The sequence below is a fragment of the Oxyura jamaicensis genome, chromosome 8 (genome assembly GCF_011077185.1).
Source record: "Oxyura jamaicensis isolate SHBP4307 breed ruddy duck chromosome 8, BPBGC_Ojam_1.0, whole genome shotgun sequence".
Lineage (NCBI taxonomy): Eukaryota > Metazoa > Chordata > Aves > Anseriformes > Anatidae > Oxyura > Oxyura jamaicensis.
Genome location: NC_048900.1, coordinates 9,764,674 through 9,784,723, shown reverse-complemented (window position 1 = coordinate 9,784,723; position 20,050 = coordinate 9,764,674). Strand labels below are relative to the sequence as shown.

The 20,050-nt window shown below is 50.3% G+C and overlaps 2 protein-coding genes across 4 annotated transcripts in view; both read left to right on the top strand.

The window, feature by feature from the left end:
* The window catches only part of GORAB (golgin, RAB6 interacting), a 30,506-nt gene extending 16,768 nt beyond the window's left edge, over positions 1-13,738 (top strand). Inside the window, exons 5-6 of one of the 2 annotated variants that reach the window (XM_035333328.1) lie at positions 12,135-12,284; positions 12,484-13,738. In XM_035333328.1, coding sequence (XP_035189219.1) covers positions 12,135-12,276 — 142 coding nt within the window. In that variant the 3' untranslated portion in view covers positions 12,277-12,284; positions 12,484-13,738. Of the gene's footprint in view, positions 1-12,134; positions 12,285-12,464 lie in introns of both variants that reach the window. The other variant, XM_035333329.1, reaches the window with a different exon arrangement.
* Positions 13,739-14,639: 901 nt separating this feature from the next.
* PRRX1 (paired related homeobox 1) overlaps positions 14,640-20,050 on the top strand; it is a 36,058-nt gene continuing 30,647 nt past the window's right edge. Inside the window, exon 1 of one of the 2 annotated variants that reach the window (XM_035333333.1) lies at positions 14,640-15,177. In XM_035333333.1, the coding sequence (XP_035189224.1) occupies positions 14,937-15,177 (241 nt within the window). In that variant the 5' untranslated portion in view covers positions 14,640-14,936. The remainder of the gene's footprint in view (positions 15,178-20,050) is intronic. The other variant, XM_035333332.1, reaches the window with a different exon arrangement.

Genomic DNA, 20,050 nt, shown 5'->3' with positions numbered 1-20,050 from the left:
CCTTTCCATGGTCTCAAGGCCAACAGGGATGATAGTTTCTAGTGTTAAGGCCAAATGTTTGGGCTCTGAGGAATCAGATCGCAGCAGAGGTGTGTGAAGGCCAGGGAGAAACATCCCATAGGGCTGGAGATTCCAGCATGGGGAGAGAGGAGAATTGGGCCTGGCTTCTTCTGCTCCCTAGGCGTGCTGGGGTATTTCAGGTAAGGTGTGGCATTTATTTTGAAGCTCAGGCAAATCCAACACTGTTGTCCTAGCTGGCTTACAGCGGGGCAGCAGGTTTGCCTGTGGCCATGGGGGTAACAGGAGTTGGCCCTCACCCAAACTGAATTGTCCTCAGGGAGAAGGGGAAGGTGCTGTCAGGGCACACATGAGGAAATGTGTGGAGGGGAAGGGTGCCTTTGCTACATCCCGCATGTTTTTGAGCCCTAGCTGAAGGACTGTAGCAAGGGGCTATGGCTGGGACTCTTCTGTGGGATGGGTTTACGCCATGGTGCTGAGCTTCAGTGCTGTTTCATGCATCTCTGCTAAGAGACATAAATCCCTTTCCCTACAGGCTCTGCCTGTACATATGGATTGATTGCTTGAGAGTGGGAAAACTCACCGTGAATAACTTGTCAGGACTGTAGTGGTATCTCTGAACGCCGCACGTGAGCTTGAAGTGGTGTGAAGAGTTTTTTGAGAAGGAAACACTGGATGAGGGCTTGTCAGCCAAGCATCTGAGAGGGCGATAGATGAGGTTAGGATTCCACATCACTAACGCTCTGCTTGTGTATTGCAAAATCACCTGGCAGGACAAATGTGATCCAGATCAGGTGTGTGCGCGCTGTTGCTTTGTGTTGAATTAGCTAGAACATGCTATATAGTGTTTATATTGGCTTCATGTTTTACACTGACGGCAGGAAGACATATGATACCCCATCTGGCATGAATTCTGTTAGACTGAAGTTACCCCGTAACAATTCAGGGGATGAATTTGACCGGTCAGAATGGTATACACTAGATCGATGTTTTGCTGCATGGGGTCGCAGCAGTTTTAATCCAGTCTGTTCACCCTCAAACAAAACTTTGTCTCATGCAGGTGATGCTCATGGGGATGTTTCCTTGTAGAAGTACAAGTTCTGAGCCTGCTGAAAGGTTACAGCAATGTTAAGGTGGTTTCTTAGATTGCTATTTCAGTAATTGCTGTGTGTGGACTTGACCTGTAAGAGTATGTCTTCTTGGGGTGCACCTTCAGTGCCACGCAGGATTAAGGTGCTGGTAGGCTGATTTCCTTTCCTGGAATGACAAAGTTGGAAAGGGTTTCAAGATGTCTTCTAACGGGCAGCCACAACCACGTCCATCCTGTCTGTCCTGACAGATAATTGTCTGATAGCTCCTGCGCCCTGTAGCGATGGAGAATCGGTCTTTCAGCAGGAGTTTACCCCAAGACCTAACTTGAACCTGCATCACCACAGCTTAAACTTGGGTCTTCTTTTCCCATTACCTGCATTTGAGGAGGATGGTTCATTCTCTTTTCCAAAGCACAGCCCTTTCTCTGCGTTAACCTTTAAAGCATTCGCACAGCAGGCTCTGCAGTGAGACAGAAAGTGAAGTATGCATGGTGGGAAGCATCCAAAACTTGTTCAGATCTGCACTGAGTTTCCAACACTAATCGAGCCATCTGTGACTCATCTTCATGCTTGTGCGTCAACTCATGTAGATAGCTTCAGAGCGAAGTGGAGCACTGCATGCACACATGGACAGCAGCACCAGGTCTCCTCATTGTTGTGCTTGTGAGGGCACAGAGCTGTGATGCACCATAAGTTCATAACAAAAGTATGCTGGTCGTTCAGCGCTGTATGCAGACTCTTAAACATGCTCAGTTTGCAACTACACAAAAATGAGAAGGCTCATCATCCTTGCTGAGAGCCTAACTACTTTTGAAAACAAGTTGTCTCTCTTTCCATCTGATTTAAATTTGAGAGAACCACTCTGTGTCCCAAAGCTGAGTGATTTTATCACCTCTTCACCAGCCAGAGTACGTGATGACAGATTTCTTGATCAAACTAAAGAGTAACTTTTCTGAGTGAGCTCCCAGTTTTCACCCATCTGAGAAGCCCTGATGTTTGCTTAGCATCCACTCGCCCTTTACTGCAAAGGTGGCTTGCTCTGAGCACAAGAGTTCTCTAGGGCTGGAGAGCAAAGCGAGGCTGCAACACAGCCTTCAGATCAAGCCTGGAGGCAGGAGCTTCTTTCATTAAGCTCAAAAGAAGATGTGTAATTTTTTATTGAGGAGCGTGTTTTAACTGCATTCAATTAGAAGCCCTGGTCATGGGGTAAAATGTGCATACCTCATTTAGGATGCTCAGATGGTTATATTAATTGCATTGCTTAAAAATGTGCAGAGGAAAATAACGTGGTTCTTTTTTTTGCTGGCTTGCTATCCTTTTGATAGCTTCCTGAAAGGCCCTTCCCTGGATCGGTGATCTTACAGCCAAAAAAACACTTGGCAGAAAGGTAATGCGAATGTGACCTTACACATCAGAAAGCAGCAAAGGACTGGAATGCTGATGCACTTTCCCCAGCTGCTGCCGACAAATTTATTTCCAGGAGAGATGCAGCAGTTGATCTCTCTATCTTGGACAAAGGTTTTCCTTTCCACAGCCCCATGCAGTAATGACAACAGCAATTTGCAGTGATTCCTTCTGCCCCAGAGTACATTTGTTGTGGACTTCCCATCCCCTTACTTAAGGTATCTCTGAGTCCAAGCTGGACAGCTTGATTCCTTCCAAAATCAAGTGGCAAGTTCAAAGCATGGCTTGATCTTGGGCTGGAATTTCTCACCAGCAGCTTTAGAAGGCTCATTAACTCAGATCTGGAACGGACTTCAGTAGAGTAGGAATTGCCTGGTTTAGAATGAATTTGAACAGCCAGCACCGCAGGGAGAGCTGTACCGTTGGGGTCCTTAGGGTTTCTGGCCAGCCGTGTCCTGGGGTGAGTGATTGCAACCTGGGTGAATAAAAGATGCACTGTACCGTGGTCAAATTCAAGTACCTGGGGGAGGGGACCAGGGAATTAAGCACTTCTGTTTGTTTGGGACCAACACGATCTTAAAATAAGAAGGAATAAATAAATAAATGGATAAACCAGACATACTGAGTCAACCTAGGACACGGTGCTTAATCTGAAGCACAATGTTCCATTTTACAGTTTAATTTCTTCTTTTCTAGAGTCAGGTTTTTCGATGAAACCTCCAAAAGGCTCATTTCAGAAACACCTACATGAAGTCAACCTCTTTGCTTTGAAAACATTTTGGAATGAGATGTTTTGAAGTTTAAAAAAGAGCCTCCTGTACTACGGTTGTTGGTTTTGTTTGTTTTTTTGGCAAAAGGTGCTTGTCAGGTTCAACCCAACTCTGTGAATGGTTTATGTCCCTCTGAAATTAAGCCCTGGTCAAAGTTACTGCAGAAATTCACCCGCTGTATCTCTGAATCCACCAAGGGCAAAACGGAGCCTGGGTTTCAACCCGGAGCTGTTCCACCTCCTTGGAATCAGGGAGGAGAACCCAGGGCGTCCTCGTGAAGGAAGCAATTCAGCTCTCGGTAACCAAAACCCAGGTCCTGCTTCCCTTCCAGGGGGATCTGGAGTCCCCTTGCTGCAGGTGGCCAAAATTCTCATTGTCTCCATCAGGAGTTAAAGCACATCCTGCCACCAAACGAAGAAAACAGGTGAAGAACACGGGCAGAAATGGCCCCAGCCACTTTTATTTATCTGCTTCCAAGAAAAGAAACGAGCACGAGACGTGAGCTTTCTTTTCAGGCACTTTCTAATGACTCAGGATGATCGAACGAAACAAACAAGAGCAGCCAGGAGAACGCTCTGCTCCGAAAGGGCAGAGAAATATTTGCCAATGCAGCAGCTCTGCAAATGTGTGAGGCTGTTAAGCTCCTAATCCCATGTCTTATTTTTATGAATTTTCACACTAGTGGGATATAATGAACGTTGAGCCCAAAGACATTAATTACTCGGGTCCTTTTTTTGAGAGGAATTTCGATGGAGTGTAACGTTTTAAATTACAAGGTGTGAAATAAACTCTACAAAACTTACAGCTTTAGTGGAGGAACTCCAAAATCAAATAAAAATGCAAAACCACTGATGAAGTCCAATTTACTGTAAAATGCCCTGGATCATGGTGTTCCAGTAATTTTTTTTTTTCCCTACATACTTTGGTTAAAATAATTTATATCCGCTGCAGTGTTTATGTACCTTAAGCTTTATTTATTAAAGGATATGTATATTTCAAGCCCAGTTTTAATGAGACATGCTGAAATCTGTAAGGTACAGTGCGACTTTTGTTCTAATCAGCACTAAATCTCTTCTCTTTACTTTTTCTGTGTTGAAAACATTCATGTTGGAAGGAAGGAGCCGTGCGTATGTGCGTGTGTATAAATTTCAGATATGTATAAATATATATGTAAAGTAACGAGCACAATTTATTTCTCATTCTCTGTCATCGGGGCAAATACTCTATCGTTGTTCAGTCCGAGCACTTAAACTCACGGACAGATTTTTCGTCCTTATTCTTAGAAATGGACAATTACTCTCTTTTTTTTTTTTAGGCAAATTATTCATTTGCCAAAGATTGTGCTTTAGGTTGGCTGTAAATGTTTGTGAGTTCACATCAGCTTGACGAACTGTTCTGGCAAGGGAAGAAAAAGAAGTCCAAGAGTTTTGGCTTTGTTTTGTAATGAAATGTTTTGAGATTTCATTTCGAAGCAACACTCTTGAACTAAAGTTAACGTCAACTAAAAAATGCTCTGGAAACTTAAAAACTTCTTAAAATTGTGAATTAAATGGGGCCTTAGGGATGTTCCTTGGGGGAGTTGTTTTGAAACTTTCTTCCTGTGTTTTCATTCTTGCAAGGCAATAGAAATAATTTTTGCTCAGATAGATGAATTTGAAAACTGTAATGTTTGTGGTCATTTCCGTACAGTGTTAGAAGTAAGTTCTAAAAATTCTGTTAGGTTTCAGGAATTTAATTAAACTTAAGCCCTGTGTTCAAGGCATTGTAGGAAGCCTGGCTGTCGTTGACTCTTGAGGACAAGTTAAGGGTATTTGACTGCTTAACCTTTACCGATGTTACTGGAACAAAGACATGAAGCTGGCTGTGCAGATGTCCCTGTTAGTGCCTAAACTGCTTTTGAAAATGGTACATAGGCTCCTCAATCCCTTAAAATGTAGTACGTAGTACAGAGGTGGTGGGCAGGAAAGCGGCTCTCTTTCCTTACAAAACTGGTTTTGATGAAAATGAAAAAGTCCACTGCTGCCAATTTTTGTTTCTACTTAATGAAAGAAGGAAACAGAAAAATCTTCAAAGATGCCAGTCACAAAGACGGCAAAATAAAATCTCTTCTGTTTTTGGAGAAGTGGAAAATGGAAAATTTCTGCTAAAAATCAGCTTTGCTAGGCTTTTGCCCAACTATCTGCGTTTCAGAGGCTATCTGTAAAGCAGAGGAGGTTTCAGGTCTGGTGAACTTGATTTCCTCCCTGCTCTTTCCTCTGCACATAGAGCCACTTCTTTTTCGGATGAAGCTTAAGACACAAGTTCCCAGCGGAGCCAAGTGAAGTCTGGGGGCAGAGGGGGAGACTTTTCTCTGTTTCACGGAAAATGTTTGCTTTAGAAGCAAATGCCTTTCTCGAAAGCGAACCCCAAAGCCCAGGAATGGCTGACCAAGGAATTTCAAGGGAGAAACGCTAGGAGTCGGGGAGAGGAGTAATAAAGCACAGGTTTGTTCTGTAACAAATTCCAGCGCTTGTGAGACTTTTTTAGACATATGGAAGTCCATTTAGGAGGAAAATTGGTTGCAGCCGCTGATTCAGAACCTATTGGAATCAGTGGAAATGTTTCTATTGTCTTCTGTCCTGGAGAAATGCTGTTTCTGTCCTTCCTTCCATCCCTAGCCTGAGCTCTCTCTCTGGGCCATATGGAATTCATCTCCCTCAAAGACATGTAAGAGAAGAGTTTTTGGCTGTTTAACGGCATGATGTAGCTATGTGGACAGGAATGGTTGATTTCCACTTGATTGGCTACAAATCAGGTAACCAACGCCTCGCTTTCGAGCGTCTGGCTTCTCAGGAGTTATCTGGGTGCATCTGGCCCTCCTATCACAGGACCAAACGTGGCTTTAATCACATCAGCACGCTAATTGCGCCCCGCGAGAAGAGCTCGGAGGAATGAGGGTCTGTGTTTTGACAACCGTCAGATTTTTTTATTGCTGACCGTAATTGTTGGGCTGTCCCTGGGAATGCGTGCTGGGTAATTGCTTATCTGGATTGTGCCCCCCTCGGCCAGTTCGGCTCAGAGACTTTTCTAGCATTAATCCCAAGGCCAGGCTGCCTGGTGAGGATGGGTGAATCCAACCCACCAAGAGCTGATTTTAAAGGCTCAACCCCTGTTTTTCCTTCTGCCAGGCAGGTCCCCAGAAATGAGGGGCAAGGAGAGGGACGGATGCTCACAAGCATTCCCATTTCTCCTAGGACGTCTACTGCATTTCTCTCCAGATGTACTTTTGAGCCCCACCATTATCTGCCTCCTACACCTGAGGCTGGGACAAGTGCCCACAGAAGGGTTGACAGAGCAAGAAAAGTTGTAGCATCTCAGCCTCTAGATGGGAACATTGATATTTTCAGACTGGAGCTACGTTTGAAAGAGAGTAAGAGATGAGATGCGGGACAGAGGTGCTTTGCTGCCTTCAGACAAGACCCATTTTGCTGGAACCAGTCTGAAAGGGACCCCAGCCAGGCAAGCAGAACGTGTCAGCAGGCAGCTGAGTGGGGCTGCTGGAGCAGGGCTGACACACGGACGTGACAGGCTCCCTGCTGACAGAGGAGGCAGAAACCCAGGCTCTGCAGTTTCTGGAGGAGACGATGACAAATAGGTTAGTGCAGATACCAGGCTGAGAACAGAGGCCTTCAGCTCAGTTCCCCCTGCCACCTCTGACCCTCTCAGACAAATCCCTTTCCCTTCCCTGTTTCCCTCCTTCCCTTTCATTTGTGTCTGCCTTGTCCCTCCGAAGCTCCAGGACCCCTGAGGTGAGCGCTGCCTTACTCAGAGGTAAGCTCCTTGCGCCGTGTGAGCCGCCTGTCTCCTCCTCCAGTTTGTGATGACGGTCCCAGCGCTAGCATCATCTCCAGAGGAAGCATGTGTGCTGACAGGAAAATCTTCCCTGAAAATGATTCTGGGTATCAGATGGCTCTGCTATCCCCCTCTCTCTGCTGAGCGGCGAGTTACATGGCAATCTTCTCCGGGTATTCTGGACAATGAATGTGTTTCTTGCCATGTAATTAAATTATCCACTTTAGAAAGAAAAAGATGTGGTTTTGTTCCCATTACAAAAACAAACAAACAAGGACTGATATTTATTACAGGCCAAGGCTACTCAACAAGTGCTTTCTGGAACTCTAATAAATTGCTGAAGAAAGTTTACAGCTGAGCCCTAAAGATGGTTTAGTTTTCCAAGTGGCTGGGATGTATTTATTTCCCATTTTGTTAACCCGCGGCATGGTGAACAGCTTAACGTGCTCTTCCCGGGTTCAGACGGTGTCAACTCCAACCCATGCTCTTCACCCCGAAACAGTTAACCGCTTTTTAATTAAAACCACGCCAATTATTCATTTTCAAGTTTTGCATTTATTTTCCCCCGTTTGCACAGTCTGCTCTTTGGTTTTGCTTCCACTTCATTAAAAACGGCTTCCAAAAAAAAAAAAAAAAAAAGGGAGGGGGAGAAAAACAACCTAAAAACCTCAGCCACACACCCAAACCCAACAGCACAAGTATCCGGCAAGGAGCCTTCCAACCAAACAGCGTTTTGGGGTTGAAGGGCATGTGTGTGAAGCAAAGGGCAGCTTACTGATGGTCTTGCTTTGTGGCCGGAGAAAGCCTGCTCCGTTGAGAAGTGGGCAAAAAGAAGAGGTGAATCTGATGGTTTTAAAGAAAGCAGCAGTGTGGGAAACCCTGAGGGCATCAGTCTTGAGACTCTGAGGACTGTAGAGGAAGAGGGAAGACCGGTGACCATCGGGACACCCACGTGCAGCAGTTTTGGGGTCTCCGTCATGTTCTGGTCGTGCTGCCCATGCGATGAGAAGTTCAACAGCTCGGCAGTCCAGACCTGGGACCCTCATCCTGCAATAGATTAAACATGCTCTTCTTTTTAAACACATCATTTGTGCATGAAGATGAGTGTGGACAGATGTCCCTGAGGGAGCAAGGCACTTAAATGCAAGTTGTTGTTAAGCACATGCTTAAATACTTGGCTGGGTTACTGGACTGGTATTGAAATGTTTGCTTTTGGAGAGAGACCCCAAAACATTAGAAAAGTGACTTTTTTTTTTTTTTTTTCAGTTCATTACCGGGCCTGCCAATGACATCATTCGTTTGCAAGATGAGAGAAAGTGTTTAAACGAGATTAAAAAAAAAATTAAACAAGACACAATTTTAATGACCACTTACAAAGGAGATTTATGGACATGCATAAAGCTGCTTTCCATTGGAGAGGGACTAAGCTTTTAACAGTTACCTTCCTTTGCATTTTTTCCCTCTTGCAATATAATACCCACAAATATTTGTGAGTTGCGACTGTGCTCTGAAGGGTTAGTCCTCTTCCAGAAAGCCGGGGGGGCGGGGGGGTGGAGGGAGAAAAGACGAAAACAGTGGTGCCAATTTGTCTGCCCAGACTCTGATTATGGGAGGTTTTTTTTTTCCTGCAGGGGAGAGAAGCTGGTGGGACACTTTCTCTCCCCAGGGTTTGGGATATCTGATATCCAGCCCAAGAGCAGTCCAGCAGACTGAACTTTCATCTCCAGCAGTGAGACGTTTTTTAGGGTTTGTTTTTTTTTTTTTTTTTTTTTTTTTAGCTTGTGGATAAACGTCCTAGCTAAATTTGCAGGAGATCTCGGAGTTTCTGCTGGGGAAATTAGGGCCATTTGAGCGTCTGATTGTAAAGAGCATGGATCTTTATAACGTGCATGGAGAGGGGGAGAGAGGGAGGCAATCATTTGGAAGAGTGGAGGTGGTTTCAATACATCTATTTATTTATTTGCGTGCCCTGGGCCCTGCCCTTGTGCCGTCTAGGCCAGGTACCCAGTGACCCTTGGAGCTGATTAAAGTTCCCGGGTGACCTCTGAGTGCTTTTGTTACCCTGCCTGGTAATAAAACCCCGGTTAAACGGCTGGCTTATCCAAACCCGTGGCTCCTTATGCTGGGAGCTCTGGAGCCAGCTCAGGTCTGAGCCCTTGGGAACACACGGCTCAGCCCAGCTTCAGTGTGCCTAGCTCTGGTTAGCTGGTGGCAGGCAGACCCTGGTGGCCATCTCAGTGCCCCCAGGTGGCCGTGGTGGGCTAGTGGGCAACCTGAAAGGGCCACAGCTTGATTTCTTCCTAGGCAGAGTCCTTGCTCCAGAGGCAAGTAACCCCACCAAAATCCTTGCAGGGGATGGAGCAGGCTTAGCATGACAGGGACGAGCGCCATCCTCCTGCAGGACCCTGCCCCATCACTGCTCATGTGGTCTGACACTGCTGGCACCACCACTGCCAGCCCAGCTGCTCAGCACCCAGGAGCTGGAACAAAGCTTTTGGGGCAGGAGTTTGTGCTGGCAGTGCCACGGGAGCTGTCAGAGAGCAGATTTTTGCAGGACATCCTTGTTTCGGGTGGCACCCATGTCCTACAGTGATGTTGGTAAGTGCCTCTCTGCAGCAATGACATGGGAACATTCCCTTCCTCACAGCCCCTCTCCTACTTGGTGGAAAGCTTTTGAAAAAATAAAAAAAAATAAATAAATAAATAAATAAAAAAGAAAACTAGTTCTTGCCTTTGCCAGCTGGTAAATTTGCTTGTTGTCTCTGTTGGAAGCTAGGTGGCAACAATTGAAACTCAGTCTGTCTTGAAACCTAAAAACTGGGAGTTGTGCAAACAAACCGATGAACAAATTGCCACTCTCCCAGCCCCCTCGTCCTCTTGTGTTTCACAGATGATGAGGCAAGGGACATCCTTCCTCACCTGGAGGAAGGAGAGAACCCCGTAGCTGGTGTCCCGGGGCCACCTCCCTCATTGCAGCTGGTGCACAGCAAAGAAACGGGAGTGCACAGCCTTGCCCCACCATCCTCGTGGAGCTGGAGCCCATGCCTTGTGCACACATGTGAGCACTCTTCTGCCTCAGGTTCTAAATCTTATGCGGTGCCAATGTTGTGATTCCCAAATAAGTTCCCGAAGCCCAGCATTTATCACCCCCGTGAACCAGTAACAAGCCACCTCGCTCCAACTGGAGCTGTGATAGCACTTCCAGGAATGATTGTGTGCGAGGTGAACTCAGCCCCTGGTTCAGAATATTATGCAGAGGAATAATAAATCTCAGTTTTAAATTGCTGCCCCATTTAAGCTTTGATTAGACTCTGATGGTCTGTTCACCCTGGAGCTGCTGGTATTAATCTGCATGCTAAACCCTAATTATAAACTGCTCATGGCATTTCCAGATGACATCAAGATGTTTGGGATTAGAAGAACCCCTGACGTTGAGTTTACGGCTTAAAACGGCCGTAGACTACCTGATCCCCACAGATCTACTAACGCACCTCTGCGTAGGGAAGGAAAGAGGGAGCTTTGGCCCAAGTGTGCAGCAGGAGTCTGGGGGAAGAGGGCTGCCAGGCTGGAAATGGGTTCATACCTGCCTGAACACACACACGTGTGATGCATTTCTATGCACACACATCCTCCTGCAGGTGCTCTCTGTCTCCAGCTCTGCATAGTTCATACCCAGTCCTGGGTGGAGCAAGTGCAAAGAGCCCCAGACCAGACATTTCAGTGAACTGGTGCGTCAGGGAGAAGGGAAAAAAAAACTTCCAGGGCTGCAGAGCTCTGGTTTGGCTCCCCAGCATGAGATACTGGCAGCAGAGCCCAGCAGTGGGGATATTGCAGGGCTGGGCAAGGGGTGGGACGGGGTGGGTGCAGCCTCGCAAGTGGCTGGCAGCAGAGCTGCTCTGATGTGATGCCGCTCACCGGCTTGCCCTAGGGAGCTGAGGCTGAAGTTTTGCGGAGCAGAGGGCTGGGCTCCTGGCCAAAGGGCTCAGGAGAGCAGGGCTGGAGGGCACCCGGCATTCCTTGGAATAGCTGAGCACCTCGCACGGTTACGGCCAAGGAGCACAGAGCAGTAAGAAATCGCTTGTTCATTTTGCTTTCCTTTCCGAAGAGCACAAGCTAGTGCAGTTGTGCTGCCTCTTAGCTCTTCCTTCCCCTGCTCACCTCCGGCAATATTATTTTTGAACTGCTAGGATGAAACTAATTTGGCAGGTTGGAAAAGAGCTGTAAGACATCCCTCGCTCACAACTTCCATGAAAATGAGGTAGGGAAGAGGCACCAGAGCTAGTTTCCCTTCCGGAGCAAAATGCTTCACCTGAGCACAACACTGGGGATATTTTCAGATAACTGAAAATCCACACCTGTGTGTCCACAGGTTCTTCTGCCTGTTGGTTTTTTGTTGTGCTTTTTTTTTTTTTTTTTTTTTTTTCTTTAACTAGGGTAGAAGAGATGATATTTAGGTCACCTGAAGCAAGTAGCAATCTCTGCTAGGAAAGACGTGTGATGTGGTAGCTGGTGCAGAAGATGTGGCTGTAGGTGCGAGGAAGCCCCTGACCAGGCAGATGTGAAGGCGAAGGGAACATTTCTGAGGGTTTACACCGTGCTTGGGTAGCCCATATTATTGGAGCTGGGATCCACGGGAACTGCCAAGTGCTGGCTGTCGTGGGAAATTGCAGGAATTAGGATGGACACTCGAGTTAGAGACTGCCACTGCTGGCGGAACTTGCAAATCGCTGTTGGAAAGAAGGCAGAAGGAAGACTGCTGCTGGTCCTGTGCAGAACTGAAGATCCTTGGTGTTCCCCTTCTTGATCTGCAACTGGGGAAAGAAGAGGGGGAAATCAGAGTTTGTGGTCTCTGCCTCGTCTTTTCTGAGCATCAGAGGTGGCTACAGGGTAGGAGACAGGTTTTGGGGGCAGGGCTCTGGGTCATTTCCTTATCTGAAGTGTGAGCAAGTGTGTGCAGATCTCTGGATTACAGCAGACCATGATGTGGCCCATAACTTCCCTATGGCTGTTCATCCTGCAGAAACCCCTGGAAGCAGAGCAAGCGCGTGGGCTGCCCATTGGACACACGCAGGAAGAAACTGAAGCACCTGAGTTGGGTACAAATGCCCCATCCTCTTCTGCTGGAGTTGGACAAGATGAAAACCAGAAGGCGATGCCCGTGAGCATTCAGGTAAGGTGACAGTCTTTGCCTCAATATAAAGCTTTTCTAGAACTTTGAATCCAAGTTAAAGGAAACAGCTAATGAAGGGGTGGTACATGCTTGTCCTGCAAAGAGGACTGGTGGAACAAAGGAATCAAACTACAGCTAGGGCTCCTCATGCTCTGTGACCTATTTCCTGTACATGACAAGGCGCCTTCTCCCATCCCAGCCATGCAAGCTTTGGCTGATCACCAGTACAACAGGACACCCTGCTACAAAGAGCATGTTCCAAAACCTTCTCCTGCTGGAACTTCTTCATTGCCGCTACCTCTGCCTTCATCGAGCTTCACAAGGGTAAACTATGCTCTACGTGGAGCAGGGTATCACGGATGCTGCACTAATCCTGCCCTGAGCTGGTGCTATAACTACATTGCTATTCAGCCTGTGGGTGCTGTGTGTACGGGGGGCTCTCATGGCTCATCTCGGGGTAATGCCACAGAGCCTAGCTCAGAGCTGGGCCCCTCTGTGAACTTGCAGGAGGGATTCTGCCATGGTAGCAGATGCACGTGTTGATGTGGTGACCCGCAGCACCAACGTGCTTTCACCATCGTCCAGGGCGCCAGCTCATATCAGGTTGAGCTCCTGGGGAAAGGGTTGTCTGAATGATGGGGGTCTGTGATAAAGAAAGGGAAATGCTTCATACCTGGGAAGGATGTGAGTGAAGGGAGCACAGAGTTGCTCTTTTGTTTTCTGTGGCTTCTGCTGCGGCAGAGGTTGTCTGGGGCTGAGCAGCCTTTCCCCACTGGAAAGGGGACATGTGTGGCTGGGACTCCCCTGCACCTACTCATAGAAGCCAGGCCAGCTGCAAAATTGATTTGAGGGAGAAAGGGGGTAAAAGCAGGCTCACCAAGAAAGAAGGCAGCCAAATCCCTGGGAAAGGCAGAAGCTGAGAAAAGGCTGTTTCATGCACAGGGCAGATCACTGTCCTTCAGAGCAAGGGATTGTGTACACCCCCGTTGTGTCTCAGGCTGGAGACCCTCGCTGTCCTGGGCATGCTGGGCTCTGAGAGCACACGGCTGTGGGAAGAGACGGCTCCTTCCCCACCCAACACGTGGGCATGTGCTGTAGGATGCCCTTCAGAAATGGTCCCTTATGCTGACACCCATCCAGAACCCATCCAGGGACTCACCAGCACGTGGTGAGGCATGCACAGCTGTGTAGGAAGATGCACACACAGCATTTTGGGTGTACGTATGCCCACGTCCTCCCCTGCACACGCACGGCTTCACCCCAGTGCTTGCATTGCTCAGCCCCCGAGCTGTGGGCGGCAGAGCCCTGCCACGCTCATTTGGGTCTTGGAGACTGCAAAGGGTAAACTGGGACTGGAGGGCTGGGGGGCCGCGGGGGGGCTGAAAGCAAACTAATGATGAAAATGTCTCCTCCATGCCTGTGCCTTAATTAAATGCATGGAGAGGCTCGGGGAAGCACATCTGTTTTCAATCTGGAGCCCTTTGATGGCATCAAATGTTCTTTCCCCAGATCAGGGGGGATGGAAATTCTGGGCTGGCTGTGGCAGCTCGGAGCCCAGGCTCCAGCCACAGGGACGTGGGGACCTTTCCCGGCCTGGTGGGAGTGTGGCCAGCGCCAGCAGCCCCGCTCAGCGCCGACGGGGCTGCTCTCTGGGCCCTTCTGCAGCGAGCAAGGGCTTAGGGGTGCTGCCTGCACCCGTGTGCCCTCGGCCACCAGGACCTGCTGGGCCCTGGGACCTCTCTGCTCGCTGGCTTGGGGAGCCGAGCGTGTCCTCTGTGCCTCCTTCCCGTCTTTCTCTCTTCTCTGCTGTTTTGCTTTTAGTTCTTTTTGGTGGGTTGGTTCCTTTTTTCCCCTATTTCTCTCCTGCTATTTCACTTTTGCTCTCCTTTTGCTATTTCGCTTTTGCTATTTCTTGCCTCTTTTCTGTTTCTTGCTTCTCCGTTGCGCTTTTTCTCCCCCTTCCAGTATTTTTCCCCTTTCCCTCTCCCCTTCGCTGTTCCTCTTCCCCTTCTCCCTACCGCTTTTCCATCCCCAGCTCTCCGTTTCGCGACTTCTCTCCCCCCTGCTCCTCTCCTCTCCCCCAGCGGCCGTGCCCACCGTGCTCCGGCCGCCGAGCGGGGGCCCCCCGGCGGAGGGCACCGCTCGCTTCTCCACCCCCCCCCCCGCTCCGGGGGCTCCCCAGCACGAACCGAGGCTCAGCACCAGGACCGGGGGCCGGTGCCACGTCCCGGGAGGGGGGGCCCGGAGCGCGGCGGGGCCGCCCCCGGCGTTTGAAGTGCGGGGCGGAGGGGAGGGCAGGGGCGGAGGAAGGGGAAGGGAAGGGAGGGGAAGGGAAGGGCCGGGAGCCGCCGGGAGGGGAAGGCGGAGGGACGGGGCGCACCCGCCCCAGCGGCCCCACAGCCCCCGTGCGCCTCCCGGCCGCCGGCAGCTCCCGGCGCCCCGAGCCGGCCGCTTTGCCTTTCCCCCTCCCCGGCATGTTTTAAAGCCGGTCCCTGCAGCTCTCCATCCCGTCGGGTCCCCGTGTCTCCCCCCCACCTGGGGCCGTGCGCTTCCCCCCTCCCCCCCTCCCCTCCTCGAAGGGCCGGCGGCTGGGGGGGAGCGGGGGCGGTGGGCTCCGGGGGGGGCGAGGGCAGAAAAGCCCCGCTCTGCACCATGGCGTCCAGCTATGCCCACGCCATGGAGAGGCAGGCCCTGCTGCCCGCCCGCCTCGACGGCCCCGCCGGCCTGGACAATTTACAAGGCAAGAAGAACTTCTCCGTGAGCCACCTGCTGGACCTGGAGGAGGCGGGCGACATGGTGGCCGCCCAGGCGGACGAGGGTGGCGGCGAGCCTGGCCGGAGCTTGTTGGAGTCCCCCGGGCTGACCAGTGGCAGCGACACCCCGCAGCAGGACAGTAAGTGTGGGGGGAACCCCCCGGGGACACGGGCTGAGCCCCCGAGCACATCGCCTGCCGGGGAGCTGAGCGCGGGACTCGGCGGGACGGGGTCGGCAGGATCCATCCCTCTATCCCTCCATCCTTTCCTCTATCCATCCCTTCATTCATCCATACTTCCCTCCATCCCTCCCTCTCCATCCATCCCGTCGGAGCTCGGAGCACCTCGCGGCTCCGGTTGGGACCCGCAGAGCGATTTTCCGACGGCTTTGCCCTCGCAAACAGCCCGAGGGGACTTGCGGGAACGCAAAACGGAGCCGCCGGCCGCCTCCTGCCCTGTTTCTCCCGGCTCCGGGCTTCCCGCCCCCCCCCCCGGCTCCCGTCGCGCCGGGGAACGGGCGCAGCCTTGCGCCGTAGTTTCCGAGCGCAGCGCTAGGAGAGGGGCGAGCCGCGGAGGAGTGGGGCGAGGTAGGTGCGCAAATCTCCCCCCCCTCTCCCCCCGACCCCGATCCTTTATTACCTTCGTTTCGGTTAAAAAAAAAAAAAAAAAAAAAAAAAAAGAAAAAAAGAAAGGAACGTCTGTATATACGTATGTATCCGCGGGCACAGGGACTGGGCGCGATTTTCGTTGCGATTTTTCGGGCGCGGGCACGGACGTGGATACGGACACGGGCTCGCTTCCGAGGGCTCTCCAGGAGCCCCCCCGGGGGTGGCCAGGCCGCCAACGAGAGACGAAAAACGAAAACCCGACGAAAATCTCGCTTTTCGTTTTTCTTTTTTCGCCTCTCGCCGGCGGCCGCAGTAAACGAGCGGCAGCGCCGCGGTGTCAGCGGGGGAGAAGGGAACGGAGCCGGACACCGACCCCCTCCCTAAGTCCCACGACCCCCCGGCTACAGGGGGGAGCCCTCCCCGCTGCGCCCCCCTCCCGGCACCGCCGAGGCTCCGGGGGCGAGGAGCCCGACCCGCAGCCGGCAGCCGCCTTCCTCCCTCTGCCCCCCGGGGCTCCGACGGGGCTTCCTCGCCTTGTCGGGTTCCCGGAGCCGTGCCGAGAGGGAAACCGGCCTTGGAAAAGGAGAGCCCTACAAGAAAGCAGCCGCTCCCCGCATCTCCACCCCGTGGGACCCCAAGGGCAAAGCCGAGGGGACTTGTCCCACTTCCTTCCCGGAGAGCCTGGCCAGGACGCGACAACGACTGCAGGGAAAACGGCTTTAAAAATGCCCCTTCCCAGGAGCCAAATTAAATTTCTGGCCCTAAAGGTGCGTGGTTTGGTGGGGAAGGAAGGCAGCGATCGCCGCTCCCCCATGATTCGGCTCCCTGTGCCGCTGCGGCCAGAGAGTCCCCGTGATACTAACCAACGAGTTATGCAAACGTCTCTCTTTTTTTTTTTTTTTTCGCCCCCCCCCCCCCCCAGTTTCGTTAATCATATTTTATTTGGACCTGCTTTGCTCCTGGTGCTGCCCATTGCCAGTCGCTGAGCTGGCTTGGTCAGCGTGGAAAAGAGGAGCTGCGTTTCCCTGACACCCACCCTGCTCTTCGAGCATGAACCGGACTAAAATCACGGTCCGAGGGTGTGTTTCCCAGCCAGCATTGCTGGGCAGGGACCAAACTCCAGCTTAAAATAAATCAGCAGTTCCCTGAATGCAGTAAAAGTTTTAATGCCGTTGCGGTGAATTAGAAAGTTTTAAAAGTATTCTAAAGTAAGCAAAAAATAAATACCGGGGATAAATTCTCTCTGGTTTATTGGGCAGAGCTGTCATCTGGGCTCTCTGGCTCACTCGCTGATGTGTTTAGCAGACCCTGTGCATCTCCGTGCCTCAGTTTCCCCACCCGTGGTGTGTGTTTTGTGAAGTGCTTTGCAGTGCCTGCAAGAAAAGGGCTGCGTGAGAGCTGGGCAGCGGTGCGGAGGTTTGAGCTTTTCTCGGTGAAAAATGAGAGCTGGTTCAGCGGAAAAGCTAACACAGGACTCAGTTATGCTCCGCGTTACGAAGGGAGAGGAGGTGAGAGCCTTTTGGAGGAGCTGTGGAATGTCGCAGGAATACTGGAAATGATCTGCTGACCCGGGGGAAAGTCAGTCTGCGGCTGGTTTCTGTCCCGAAGCGGGGTGCAAACCCAAAGGATTCTCGTGCAACATGACATTACGGGGGAAAAAGCTTGACACATAAATGACAAAAGGTTTTATTTGGAGTTTGGAGGGGCTACGTTACCATGAATTCATTTGGAAGGGGTTGAGGAGAAAGCTTTTTTCGTATTTAAAAAAAAGAAAAACTTTTTCTGGGAGTAGCTCTGATTGTAGCATAGACAGGGAGAAATGTCAGTGTATTAAGGGACTGATTTTTATTTTCAGTGGTGCTGCGAAACTGTCACTCACTGACTTCAGTTTGAATTGTAGCTGTGAAAACCATACCTCACAAACTGATAAAATTCATTGTGACCCTCCCAGCCTCTGCCCTTCAGCCGGGAGGACTCTGACTTGCTCCTCATTGCAAAGCCACCTGGTAAGATGCCGCCAACGCTTGCTTTGGTAGCAGGGTTTCCGTTGACTCCAGCTAAAACCAGGATAAAAATGCAGTCCCAGATCAGCAGAGAGGACTCGCTGGGCTCTCCTTGCCAGCTCTCCTTGCTCCCCTGCCCTTTGGTGGTGGCAGAAACCTGTCGGTGGGTTCCCAAAGCTCATCGCTCTGAGCGGGATTACTTCTCCAAACCCAGAGCTGGTGAGCTATTAACTAGTTTTAAAGATGGCATTTTTTGCCATCTGCTTTTTTGTTTTGTTTTGTTTATTTGAGCCTGGCTGTTGACGGCTCATAAAACGACGTGGAGAAAGCCTGAGCAGCAAAAGAAAAATTGTTGTGCTCGCCTTTCTTTTGTGAGGAATGACTAAAGCCCGCTTTGATCCGGTACGTGCACAAGTTCTGCATATTGGAGTTATTACTGCCCTTCAATTTCTCTTCTGTATAAAAGAGGTGGAGGTCTGGGGGCTGCGAATCTCTCCCAGGCTGGCAGCCGAGCTCGGGCTGTCGGGGCAGCTTCAAAATTACAGCCAGGGCCCAGGCAGCCTGCCGCTCCCCACCGCTGCTTCTGGCTCAGCAGGCATTGTGATCCCTCAGCACCAAAAAAGCTTCCCTGGGGAGCAGAAACCCCTGGTGGGGCAGTGGGGAGGAGGTGAGTTTCTTTCCTCTGCTCGGGATGGGGCAGGCAGAGCATCCATGCTGGCTTCATCTCGCTCCTTGCGGGGTGAGAGCACGAGGAAGGGCTGCTTTCCCCAGCTGGCACGACGACGGGTCTTGTACCAGGGTTCTGCAGAGGCTAGATACAGAAATGGTTTTAAAAAAAGGAGAAGGCAAACAGAGGGAGGACAGGAGCCGGGGTTGGCTTGTCACTGCTGCCGTGCATCACCGGCTCAGAGCCGTGGCTTCTGGGGGCAGGAGGGATGAACCGGGGCAGAGATCGCCCCATCGCTGCCTCTGTCTGTCATTAGAGGCTGTCTGAGACAGGATCCTGAGCTGAAGGACCTTTGGTCTGCTCCCACATGGCTGGTATTTAGACTGTTAATTCCCTCTTTTTAAGCAGAGCAAGTGCAGTTGCTGCGGGAGGGGAAGGGTTTGTGTAGAGGTTGAATGGTTTCTCCTTTTTTTGCTGATCCCGAGAGTGTCTGCGGTGCAGTGGTGCCTCCCCACCCCACACAAAAAAAGACATTTGAATTGTTAAAAAGAGGTGGAAAAGCTCTGCCACCGCTTTGGGAAGGGGAGAGCAGCTCCGAGGGCTGCCGAGGCGCAGGGGAAAGTGAGAGGAAGCGCCAGGGACTGCAGGGTTTTCTTTGCAAACCTTTATTTTATCTTCAAGTCCTAAGTGGCTCTTTTGTTAAGAAAACACAGCCCTTATTCCCAGAAGATGCTGAGCCTGGCAACCCGGGATGGACAAAGAATAGAAAAGAAGGAAGAAAGCGCTTTTGGAGCAGAGATTTGATTAAATCTAGCAGCTCATATTTTCTTCCTCGCTTGTCCTTTGGAACTGGTGGGCAAAGGGAGAGTCTGCGGGGAGGAAGGGGCTGCTTCTGCCCACGGGTTACAGGCGAGTGGGGCAAAGCAGCCGCTGCCTTTAACCCCCCCCAGCAGCGGTGAGCATCCCTGCACACTGCTGCCAGGAAGGGCTTTCTGCACCGAAGTCCTCATCTTCCAGCAGCTGACATGGAAAAAACTGGGGATTGGGTCAATGTTATTTTTAAGGCACTTGTCATTTGGGCTGTGTGCATGAAAAATTCAGCAGTGTTCTTGCGGGAGAAATCTTTATGCGTGCCAGCAGTGCCGTGTGTGTCCTAGAGGCTCCTTGCAGGAAGGGTGAACCACGTTCTTTGGGATAAAGCTTGGATAGCAGGCCAGGTAACAAACACAAAGAAACAGTTAAAAGCTTCATTCACTTCTTTCCATGCATGTTGCCTCTTTTTAATTTCACTCTCAGACTAGCTGGTGCGTGATTTTTCGGTCGAGTTTCTCACGCTGGTGTTTTTCCTGCATCTCTGAATCCTACAATTAGAAGTGGAAAAAATATTTGGTTTTAACATAAATTTCTAGATCTTCTGGATGCAGACAAACTTGGAACCTTTTTATTTAAAAAATAATAATAATAATAATCAGCTTACTATTATTAACAAAGGAAAAAAAGAGCCATGTGAAGCTGAAGGAGGGCGCTGACTCAGTTTACGAATGCTGCCCTCCTTTTGACGGCCGAAACTAGACTTTTATTTGTTTGTGAATTTCACTTTTTTTTGATCATAATCAGTTTTGCTTCCTGGTTCTCATGGTCTCATAATTTGCTGATGGTATTTGTGTTTTCAATCCATCTGCACAAAGCTTCCAACTTTTTAATTTGAAAAAGATTTTGCTGAAGGTTCTTACTC